Source organism: Poecilia reticulata, chromosome 14 (genome assembly GCF_904066995.2).
Source record: "Poecilia reticulata chromosome 14, P_reticulata-male-v2, whole genome shotgun sequence".
NCBI classification, from domain to species: domain Eukaryota; kingdom Metazoa; phylum Chordata; class Actinopteri; order Cyprinodontiformes; family Poeciliidae; genus Poecilia; species Poecilia reticulata.
The window spans coordinates 12337900-12349740 of NC_088843.1; the positions used below are offsets into that span (position 1 = coordinate 12337900).

The 11841-nt window shown below is 42.2% G+C and overlaps 2 protein-coding genes across 11 annotated transcripts in view; one reads left to right on the top strand and one right to left on the bottom strand.

Annotated features, from left to right (window-relative positions):
- Positions 1–3786, top strand: part of npas2 (neuronal PAS domain protein 2) — a 46223-nt gene extending 42437 nt beyond the window's left edge. For all 5 annotated transcript variants that reach the window (XM_017308725.2, XM_008427536.3, XM_008427534.3 and 2 more), the window contains one exon: positions 717–3786. In XM_017308725.2, coding sequence (XP_017164214.1) covers positions 717–959 — 243 coding nt within the window. In that variant the 3' untranslated portion in view covers positions 960–3786. The remainder of the gene's footprint in view (positions 1–716) is intronic.
- A 2097-nt stretch (positions 3787–5883) lies between these two features.
- On the bottom strand, positions 5884–11286 carry radx (RPA1 related single stranded DNA binding protein). 6 transcript variants are annotated; one of them, XM_017308446.2, is made up of 15 exons: positions 10339–11286; positions 9868–10010; positions 9572–9764; positions 9289–9397; positions 9072–9172; positions 8855–8974; positions 8486–8581; positions 8248–8415; positions 8035–8162; positions 7839–7951; positions 7708–7755; positions 7548–7648; positions 7186–7425; positions 6258–6431; positions 5884–6136 (listed from the first exon to the last, which is right to left on the bottom strand). In XM_017308446.2, exons 1-15 carry the CDS (start codon positions 10928–10930, stop codon positions 6000–6002), a joined length of 2463 nt encoding a protein of 820 aa, XP_017163935.2. In that variant the 5' UTR covers positions 10931–11286; the 3' UTR covers positions 5884–5999. The 6 variants fall into 6 exon arrangements, with proteins under 6 accessions (XP_017163935.2, XP_008425751.2, XP_008425749.2 ...); XM_008427529.3 differs by having other exon boundaries at positions 6234–6431; positions 7548–7630; positions 10339–11285; XM_008427527.3 differs by having other exon boundaries at positions 6234–6431; positions 7548–7633; positions 10339–11285.
- Positions 11287–11841: the final 555 nt, after the last annotated feature.

Sequence of the window (11841 nt, forward strand, 5' to 3'; positions counted from 1 at the left end):
AGCCTTCTTCTCTGAAACTGAAAAGAAATCTGACATGTTATAGGTTCTGTTTAAATATGCGGATATTGTGTATTACTCATTTCATTAAAGCGATAGTCGTTTTGTTTTTAGATGCATTTTTTAAAATCTTTTTTTGTTGGCTTATCCCATTGGTCCTGAAGGCCACATTAACCTCCCAGCTGCCCAGCAGCCTCTCGCATTTTCTCAAAGATTATAATAGATATAAGCTGATCAAATGGCGACACACAACTCCAGGAATTTTGACTGCCGAATCACAACATAGTGTCAAATATTCATAACAAATGTTGTCTCAAGACTCTTCATAAAAAACTTCATAAAAAAAATTAAAAATAAAACCCTCGCTATGACATTTCAGACAGCCAATCACAGAGGTGATATTCTTCCGTTGTCTCCCTGGCAACGGAGCAGAATAAATTCTGATTGGCTGCTTTTAAATGACACTGGAAGTTGGAGGAGTGGATTTATTTGTTTTACACAAAAAAATAAGACATGAAAGTAATACAGATATAAATCCATGATTTTATCAGAATAAATTATTTTTAGATGTAAATACCTATAAATCAATGTGAGAAAGTTGACATTTGGTAATACTTCTGCAAGATTCTGTGTCTAGTTAGCGCTACATTTCCATAAAAGGTAAAATTTCACTAACCAAACTGAACAGAGACCTTTTTCAAACCTTTTTGTTTCCACAGATGACCCAAGGACTTGTACACGGTGGATCTGCTCCAGCTTTCCTACACGCCACTAACGTCCCACAGCAAAGCACCATGGGATACATTCAGCAGCAGCCACAAACGCAGCAACTGCCACTTGCTCAGCAGCAGCAGCAGCAACAACCACAGCAGCAGCAGCAGCAGCAACAGCAAAGGCAGTACCAACATTCCCAAAACCAGCCAGGCAGTGTTTCAGACTTCAGGAACATGCTAACACGGTAGCACCGAGGACTTCGTCTGAACTCTGAGGATCTGCCTCTCTGACGCCGCCCTGCAGGTGACAGCATGCCGTCGAGCCTCCTGATTCACGGGGGGGCGAGGCGGGGAGGGATCCGGCCTGCACGTCGTCATAGTGACACCACAAGTAGAGGCTGCGCTGACCCGACAGCGCCCACCGGATCCGAGGACAATCTCGAGGCCGCGTCGCGCTCAGGAGGACAGCTGCAACGAGTGGATCATCAAAGATGTTTGAAAAAAAAAAACTAAAACAAACAAACAGACAAACAAAAAAAAAACTATTTTAGACCGACAAGTGGAGGTTTTCTTCTAGCAAAGTTCTCATATAAGTGTTTGCACTTTGGTACCCCTATCTCCCCGGAAGTAGAATATTTATTTATTTTTTACCTAAGATCAAACGTTCTGCTCTGTTCCTGATCTCCGGCTCAGCTCCCCTCCTGTGGCATGACGCTAATGCTAAGCTACTCGTGACACTTTATTTCCAGTGAAAATGGAGAGTCGGAGGTGAGCCCTGTTATCCCCTCCCTCCCACCGTTTGAACCACGATTTAGGCACGTCGAGTCACTACAGAAGAACTTACAAAACAAGTGCGACGACCACTTTATCAAAAGCCAGGTGTGACGTAACACACACTACAGCTGGAAGCTGGAGGTCTATCTAGATTTTTAAAGCCTCAATCCGGGACTGAAGGAGCGAGGGGTGCCGTAGCCGTCCCACCGCAGACCTCTGCAAACTGAAGCGGTCGCCGCGGAGCACCGGGTGTCGGCGACGAGCTGGGAGGCGGGGAGGACGAATTGTGCCTTCAAACATGATAACGTTCATGTTGTGGTTCGATTGGTTGCATCTGATTATGGCTTTAAAAATCCAGCTCAGGTCCATTTGGAATATAAAAGGTATATTTTCATAAGAGCATAATTTGTTATTAAAACATAAGACATCCAGATTTTCTAATTAATAGATTACCTATATATATACGTAGTAATTTTTGTGACCTTTATGTTTGCAGTAAGTCCTTATTTTCTGAGCAGAGTCTGTTTCAAGAGTCCTTTTTGAAATCATTACACAACAAAAACTACCTATTGGAAATACAAGCTGGTCTTACACACAGATGTTCTGACAGAAATCGCTCCGGTTTGCTCCGAGGTACATGCCGGGTCTTCTGCTCGTCCCATTTCAGAAAAGCCTCATGCACACGAGAAAAGCGTAAATTCATGTTCCCAACAGTCCAATCAGCTGCTTTACGAATGGAAACATGCACACTGCCCCGGTAAAGATGCGTAAAAAGCCTCCATATAACTTCGTTTGTTTCAGCAACACAGCATTAAGTCAACCCCGCCTTTAATTTGATTCATGTTGTAAAAGAAAGTTAAAAAATCTGTGGCATCTTGAGCTCACCGAGTCTGCGTGGCAACCTTTAGATGCCATGCAAAAGCTGCCACACAAACTCTTCATGTGTGGAGTTTGCACAAAGCTGCTGGGACTTAAACTGAAGCACATGTGGTTCGGGTCAGACCCGACCACTCGTTAAACTTTGGTTGTCCGTGGACAACTTTTGATTTTAGTTGGTCTTGGTTAGCCACTTTAACTTCAACTACCTTTCAGCCACATCTTACCATCTGTAGAGTATTTATACAAACTGTTTTTGTTTCTCCACTTTTCCCCTTTTCATCCACCGTAACCACTTGGGTTAGGTATAAAACAAGAGACATAGATTGGAGAAAGAGTTTTGCCCACTGTTTAGTATAGTGGAGGATCAGTGATGCTGTGGGTCCGCCCTTGTTGGGAATCTGGGTTAGCCCAGCCTGCATGGCATTTTGAACCCTTTGAAATATCAGGACATGTGATGTAAAAATAAAAGCGTGTTGATTCTGGTGTTGATTTAGCAAACCGAACAAATGTCTTTTCTAAGTGTTTAGTGCGAGGCGATGCTTCTGCAGCAAAAGATGAATTTATTTTGGGGCTTTTTACACATCTTACAACAGGGGTGCAAGTCCAACCGTCAGCCTGTTTTGTGACGGCTTGTTTGAATATTTCAGAAGACTCCAAATTTTCCAACACCAACCAGGTGAGCTGAGTTTCAGATTGTTGCCTGCAACGGCTTCATTCACACTAAGAAACAAAAACCCCCACAGAAGTCCCTCTGTTTATTTTACCATTCCGCATTGAGAATTTATAGAGCCATTTATAGAGCCACTTCCATCTGAAAGACACTACTTTACGTCAGCATGGTGAAAGAACACGTTTCGGATTCTGTGGAGCTACTTATCGGCTGTTGCAGCTGCTCTCCTTTTGTCTCGATCAGCTTGGAGCAGACGAGCGTGTGCAGGAGCCGTTGTTTTGATTGTCTCCGTTTTGTGGATAATGCAGAGACGACGGTTAACAGACAGGAGATTGGAGTGTGTTGCTGCAGTCTGTCCAGGAAGGGGAAGAAAAAAACAAAACACCCATTAAAACATCACAATTACATCACCGTACAAAGACAATCAGCAGAATATACTGTATTTAAACTGCCTGTACCACAGTGTGACTTCACAATCTAAAAAAGATTTTAAATCCTATGACGTACTCCCTCCCTCCCTCCCCCCAAACTCCTCTTCTGGATTTTAATTGCACATGTTGTTGCTACACTTTATAGAAAGCAGCACGGTGGGGGCGGCGGGGTGCTTGGTGGTGAATATGAAAGCGGCCCCCGTCCAGCGCCGGAGCTGCCCACGTTGCACGACAAGACGTAGCGAACTCAGCATGTACGTTCAGTGCCGTTTTTACACTTTTTTTATGTGCAATGTCGATTTAAAAAAAAAAAAAAAGAGAAGAGAGAGACAGAGAGAAAAAGAATGTTAATTTATACTGTTGGAAATGTTTCCAAACTGATGTACATAGAGGTGTATAATAAGCAGTTGTTACCATGTAATTTATATGGAAGTATTTTTTTAAACGGAGATGTCCTAACATTCCTTTAGCAGTATTTTTATTTTATTTTATTTTTTATTTTTTAAAGTTTGAGACGCGTCCTCTGAAGAGTAGGATTACACAGGACTTTTATCTGCATGGGAATATGGTGCGCAGGGCCGGAGGCTCCCAAAGAGACTGAACTGATAGTCACCTTGAAAAAGAGATTAAACAAAAAGATCTGACTTTTTATCACGCGGATTGTAGCTAATTCACCTAACAAAGGTACGAAAAGAAAGAAGAAGAAAAAAGTGCAATTGTGTAAACGTCATGACGTTAGGCTGTTCGTTCATCACCGATCCGACGTGCGTCTGCTCATAAAGGTCCAGCTTTACGGCTGCCATAGATGTCTGTGTTTCTGTTTTCATGAAAATGTCACGTCATGCAGGTGCGTGACAATGATGTCGCTAAATAAAATGAATCCATTTCAGTGACCTAATTCAAAAAGCTCCGTAGACTCATTGCTCAAATAACACATTTCAGGCACTTGTTTCTGGTAATTGTGAAGATTTGGGGTTAAAGTTAACTGAAAACCAAACTTTGATTTAGCAGAAAAAATTGATTTTATTGCACAGAAATGCTCTGCTGATTTGCCAGATGTCCAGCAGCTTGTCCCTGACGTGTGTGAGCCACTAAACGTCATCGTTGAAGAGGGAAGTATGGAGATACTTCCCTCAAGCAATTATTTATTATACTAATAAATAATTGCTTGAAATGTATCAGCTTCTATATAAATGAGTTTAACTTTCTAAATTTAATAGCTGAATGAAGTAAAGTAATAATTTAAACATGCACCTGTAAATCTGTGACGACATAAATGAAAGGACGATCTTGCAGAATATCAGCCTTTCTGGCAGGAGACCTGGTTGTTTTTCATTCAAACACATCATTCAGAGAGAGCAGACAAAGTTCCCCTTGTCATTTTGTTTGCCTTGCTGTGTTGATCGAGAGCAAGTCCGTTCGTCATCCTCAGCCACGCCGAGCCAGAATCACTCGGGTTCGGACGCGAGTTAATCTCGAGAGCTTGGCGAAGGGTGTAAATAATCTGGTCGGTCCGTTTTCGTAGTTAAGTCGCTCTCCATGACGACGATTGCCGCACCTCTTCTCTGTTCTTTTGGCTTCCCTTCATTACGTTTTGAATGGTGTTCATCACAGGGATTTCTTTTTTAAATGTACGTCAGTTTGATCACATTTAACTTGTACTTTTTTTCTTTTTTTTTTTCCTGATTTGTAACATATTGACTGGCGCCTCAGATGTGAGCGTGGGCAGTCTGATCCGATCCTCTCTGTGTAAGAGTTGCCAGGACATAAACAAAAAACCCTGGCGTCTAGTCAATTCTGCAGTTTCAGTGCAGAAACAAATATATTATAAATATATATATATATATAAATATATATATACATATTGTATTATAGAATGTGGAAAAAAAACTTTAGGCTACATAGTTGTTTATTTTATATGTCATATAGATTACATATATGTATGTTATGATTTTAAAATTAAAGTAATTTTATAACAGATTATGAGATGTCTCCGTTTTTTGTCGTTTTCTCGAAAAATTTACCGTAAAAATAAGGATTCAAATGTACTTTACATATATTTTTATAAAGTGTATTCAGTAATATACATCAGCCCAGAAATTGTAAAAGATTTTAAAAAAAATCTTAGAGATAAAAACAAGACTGTTGTGTTTTTGCTTTTGCCTGTCTCTATGGTAACGCCTCCATAGAATGTTGCAAGGGGTGTTTTCTAAAACTAAAAGCCCTTACAGAATTTCATCAATCTTATTTAGGTGTATTTCTACAAACCTTGCTGAAGACTCCTCAAATCCCTTAAACAGAACCTTTCTGACAACAGGAAGTAGGCTCAAAGATCCCAAAAGCAACACATCCTGCTCTACTAAAGGAATTATGAAAGCAACTCGTTAAAATCTACTAATACTTGAAATAAAAGACGGCATTTTCTATGCATTCCAGTATTTTAATAATAAAAAATACAATTTACATCAAGGTCTTTTCTGTCAAAAATAAATGTACATGATTGAGAATGATTATAAGAAGCTGCCCTTTCTTTTTCTAGTCGAGTGTGACATCCATCACTCTGTACACCTTGTCGATGAGGATTTCCACTTTATCTCCTCCCAGCTGACACAGCTCCAAAACGCACACCACGTGTGTGTTCTCCAGCCCCTTGGCAGTTGCCAAGATCTCCTCTGCAAGAAGGCAACCAAACGTAAAAAAAAATCAAAATCAAAATCAAAGCTAAACGTTCGACTGGCGACGCTGGAGAAAACGAGAGGAGGGATTTACTTCGGCTGTCGCTATCTGACTCACGGGGAGTTAATTCTCCGTCTCCGGCTGTGCTGTGGAGGGGGTAGAGGAAACCCGAGGAGAGGCAGGACAGCATCGAGTTGTCGTGGGGGTCCTGAGAGAGACCGACGGCGCGGGGGTCGTCGGCGCGCACGACGGGGAGGAACGCGGCATCGACTGCGATCTGCTTGTTAATGCCTGACAGAAAAACGTAAGGAAATTAGAACCAGAATTAGTGGGTGAGAACGAACACACTAAAAAGTAAAAGATCTACCTTAACAATAGTTACAATAATTCTAGGGCTGGAGTGACTAATCATGATTAATTGGTTATTCAAATAATTGTCAGCTAATTTAGTCAGGGATTAATCGCTAACTGGAGAATACAGACTCAAAAAAGGTCAAAACAAAACATATTCAGAGCAGTAATCAAGCCAAAATTGTAGTAGAAATATATACATTTTGAATTTAAAATAAAAAATGTTTATTGCACTTTACACAATGAAAATTTTCCTTTTCTTACTTAAAGGAATTACATTTTTAGTTTGCTTGAATCTTTTAATGTATTTCTAACACTGCATAAAAAAGGTGGTTAAATGACAAATCTGCAGCATGTGCTGTTTATTATTTATGATTAATCGTCAGAATAATCAATAGAAGAACTACAATAATTGGTAGTTGCAGCCCTAATGAATTCTGTCATTTTCTTAAGGTCACACAGACCTCTGACCGCATACAATGTTTTTGCTGACAGTAGTTTCCCTCCCTCTGTGTGACTCGCTGATGACAAGATGCATCACAACACAAACATAAAGGTCAGTTTGCAGTCTTTGTTCCGGTTATAAAAAAAAAAGAAAAATATTTTTGTCTACCAAAAGAAAAACAGAAACAATTTCAGAGTGATTCATAGCAGGTGAAATGGCGGGAGCAGGACGGAGTGACTCTGCTCTCACCCAGTATGGTCAGCTGGTAATACCCCGGGCAGGGAGTGTGTGGCGGCACGGCGCCGGCGGCCGCCTGTGGCGTCCAGCGCGTCGGCTGCAGGTTGCTCCACCGCAGCAGGGCGCTCTTCTCGTCGAAGGTGAACCTGCGAGAGACGCTGTCCTGATGCAGGCCGCCGTGACGCAAATGCTCCGAGATTTCTTCTCGCTGCTTTGACCAGTTGCTGCTCTCCCAGGACGAAGCAGCGGAGTCTAGTGGGACACACACATTACAGCGAGGCACGCACACACACACACACGCGCGCACACACACACACACACACACACACACACACACACGCACAGCAGTGAAACTGAAGCAGAGAGTTGCTCACCTTGACATTCCTGCTGCTCATATGCCGAGGCCGACTCCTCTTCTTCCTGCTCTTCTCTTTCTTTCGTGTTTTTGTATTTCAGCCTTCTGGGAGCAAAGAAGCTAAGAATGGTTGCAACTTTTAACTAACAGAGAAATGCTCCTGGTTGTAGCTTAATTACCTTTTAGCGGGGCTGCCGGCACAATTTAAGGAAGAGGGCACGGCTTTACTATAAAACACGACGTCAAATTTACAATTACCGATTAATTATTCAGCACACAAGCATAAAAAAAATTAGGAATCAAATCCAACCTGAGTTGATTTGTCCTTTTCCTTGTGTTAGTTTTGCTCCTGTCAGAAGAGGGAGACATCTGACAGTCTGCAGGATCTTTATGTGTGTCTGATGAATAATCCTTATTTGAAACCTGAAATGAACAGCAGCAAACGTCTTTAACTATTTCTTTTGTTACCATTACTGAAAATACACTTTAAAATAAAAATCTCTTACCTTCTTTGGGTCATTTGTGTAGCGGATTGCCGTGATCTCGCCCTGAATTGCCAATTTTTTATGTTCCCTATATCGAAGGCTCTCTAGCTCCCTCTTCAGGTCAGACGCAGCAACCAAAGGAACTTGGCCTTAAATAAAAGAACGGCATAAAGCACAAATCTGCACCATAACTGCTAACGCCTTTAAAATCAATAAATAAATCACTCAAATCACCTGAAGTATCCGTCACCGACTGTGAAAATCTCCGCGGGGGAGCAGGGTAACAATAATGGCCGCCGACTGCGGTTTTTTGGAGGACAACGTTGTCCTTCAGCGTCTTGGTCCACTGGATGAAGCTCTTCACTCTGGGGTCACTCACGTATGGCTGGCCCTTGTGGTAACCTGTTGCCGACCCACACAGCCTTAATCCTGTCATCCTTTTCTGGCCACACTGTCACGTGAAAACACCAACCTGTGATGAAGATCTCGGTTTCACAGCTGCTTGTGAGGTAGGGCAAAGACCCTTCCACCTGACACACCCTCATCTGAGTGCAAACAAGGTAGGTCACTGTGGAAGACAAGGCAGAGATGAGACAGCAGCCAAATACAAGGCCTTGTTTAGTGTATTGATTTATAATTATTGGGAGGACAAATACATTTCCACATTTATACTCCAAACTACTTTGCAACGAAAAGTTCCTTCATGAACTTTTAAGCTCTTGTCCACAGTGAGGAGGTGTGGTATCTTGTTTAGATCATTTGTGTCATATTATAGTGTCACAACATGGTGACAGTTTTACTGAATATGTAAAAAAAACAAAACAAAAAAAACGTGACTTACTTGGACAGATTTGATTGAAGATTTCAGGTTGCGACGAGGAGAAAAGTTCCAGGATAAAAGGCCGGTCAGACGTTCCATCCACCGAATGAACCCAGCGATACGTCCAGTATTTCTCTGGAGCTAAAAGTTAAAGCACGGCAATGGCTACATGACAGTAAAAGTGAACTTACAAAGGCTTTCACCCAGTCAGTAAATCAAAAAAAAAAAAAACTTTTACCTTTATTCCCTTTACTCCTGACTCTTTCAACACGCCCAACGAACGTCACCAAACCGATGACGTCACAAGCGGAACCGTTGGAAATCTTCTCCAGCTCTGACCTGGAGCACTCGAGAAAAACCAAAGAGCAGCTTTTGAGCCAAGACTGTCGGATGAAAACATAACGCGCGTGACGCGTAAATACATTTTTATTAAAGCAGCGGCTAGCGCTGATCACCTGGTGGTGAACTGGTAGGACACCTCTGGCAGCCCCCACTGTGGGAGGACGCTCTTGGGTGAGACCACAGTGATGACTGCAGCTGGGTTACGGGGGTTCAGGCAGATTTCTACAAGGAAAAGCATTTACGGAAAAGAAATAAAGTGCAATCAAAAAAGATATTCACATGGCAAGCAGACAGAATTACTACAATTCCTACAGCTCAGCTTTTGCAATTAAATTATGTTCCTCAACTCAACATCACGGTAGTATTTAGCTAAATGTGACGCTCCTAAGTTCATACCTACAGACGTGAAGTTCTTCATTCGATGGTGGTCCATTTGTGGGCGCGATCTGTTTGAGTAGCTCTGCTTCAAGGTGTAGTTCTGCAGGTACAGCACCGCGCCGACGTTCATCCTGAGGTAGTACTCGGGACAGAGCTCGTTCCAAAGCACGAGCGACATTGTGCCGCTCTGGTCGGCGACTTCGAAGTAAGTCTGAAACATCACAAAGTACATATTTTACCCGGTATCGCAGTGAAATATCAGGCAAATACATGAAAAAAAACAGACTAAGGTTTAACCTGTGAGTGAAGCTCACCTGGTAGGGGTAATCAATCTTGAGCCCAAATTTCCCATAATACCTTAACCTGGATTTGTGGATTATCTTCACCAGGAGAGGGAGAGGTTTCCATGAGACTCTAAAGGATGACTCCAGAGAACTCAGGAGGGTGACCTTTGACACTGAAATAAATATATTGCATATCATCAGGGTTCAAATCATTTGATAATTATGTGTTAATGAAAGACTGGAAGATTAATACCTGCACACCAATTATAAAGTCTTAAAACATGCAAACTTTAAAAAAAAAAAAAAAATTAGCCTGGTGGGGGCACAAGTTAAGCCTGGTGGCCCGCCAGGCTTATATCGCACTGGGGGGGAGGGGGGGGGGTGAAGACCCTCAGTAAATGTAACTGAGCAAATGTAACCAATTACTGCCAACTCTGAATTTAAGTGACAGAAAAAGTGCAACAACAACACAACAAGAAGCAGAGGGCAGCGGGACCTCACCGTCCAGCACTGGGTCCGGTGAAGCAGACCCTGAGATCCACACGTCTCCCTCCGGGTCGTCGTTGTTCCACAGAGACAGGTAATGTTTGCGGCTCACCTGCAGCGGGACGTCACTCTGCAGCAACACGCTCCTCTCCATGCCGTGTTTTACCAGCATGGGCAGTGAGCTGGGGTTGCTAATGCGGGGCAGGAGAGACGACGTCTCCTCTGCGCTGCTCTCGACCTTCTCAATGCAGATATAACCGTGCCCCAGCCTCCTCTCGTTGTAAACAAAGGAGCACTGCCTGACGCTGACGTCCGTCCCAGTCCTCAGGGTGTTTCTGTGCACCAGGTGGTTCAAGCTCGGGTGAAGGAAGCATTTGGCTCGCCAGACTCCGTCTGTGATCGTCACGTCGTAGCTGTAGCTGTCAAGCTGCTGACCCTCGGTCGGCTCGGACAGGTACCTCTGAATGGCAACAACGGCGACAGGAGCCGCCTCCTCGGCCGTGAGTTTCAGGCTTTGGGTGGAGGGTAATCGCTCCAGCGTCCTCTGGAGGAAAGACTCCTGAGGAAGATCGGCTACCATCGAAGAACAACACGAACTACTCTCCATCACTTGACAGTTAGCTCAGCTGGCGTTAGCTCATGTTCTTTTGTTTACCTCGATATGTTACACACAGCTAAGATGATTCGCACCAGCTAATGGAGTACCGTAAAACACTTAACACCTTTTAGATGACGGGGGTTAGGGACGCTTCAGTAACTCTGGTAACCGCTGGCTAACGTTACAAACTGTTTGGTGCTCTTTGATGGCGTCATCATGTGCCTTAAAAAAAACGAAGCGAGGTACGGATAAAAAAAATGTACTTGCTTAAATATATTGGCATTAAAATACTTTACAAGTTGGACGGTGTAAACAAGAGATTGCTATTTTTGAAAAATCCGCGCTAAACTGCGCAAGAACTGGCGTCATTTCAATAGAAGTGACGCCATCAATGCGACTATTCGCCCTGGTATGGCAGGTAGTTGTAATATATAATCGGACATAACTGCGCTGATAAATTATGAAATACAAATTTTCCTCCTAAAATTGTGGTTGTTTGCTCAAATAATAAAGAAGTGGTAGAGGTGGTACTCATTGTAGGAGGCAAAGTTAAACAACATTTAACATTAGTTTTCAAAATGAAATTAATGAATCACATAAATGATCAAAATATTAAACATGGACTACATGGTGGACTAAAAATATTGGTGACAATGAGAAATATGATTTTGAACCAACAGAGCAAATGCATTACTAGTATTATTATCAGTAGTAATACATTTAATAATAGAAATAATAATATTTATTTGCTGCAAAAGTTCAGTTTTAATACTTCTAAAAATGTATAACAATTTGTCTTCTGAGCAGAAAGATGGTAAAAAGAAGGAGAATAAAAACAGCAACATATTCTACATTCATATGAATGTGAAACGTCTTTTGTCAACAAAAGAAAGATATCTGGGTAATTTAATTGTTAATTG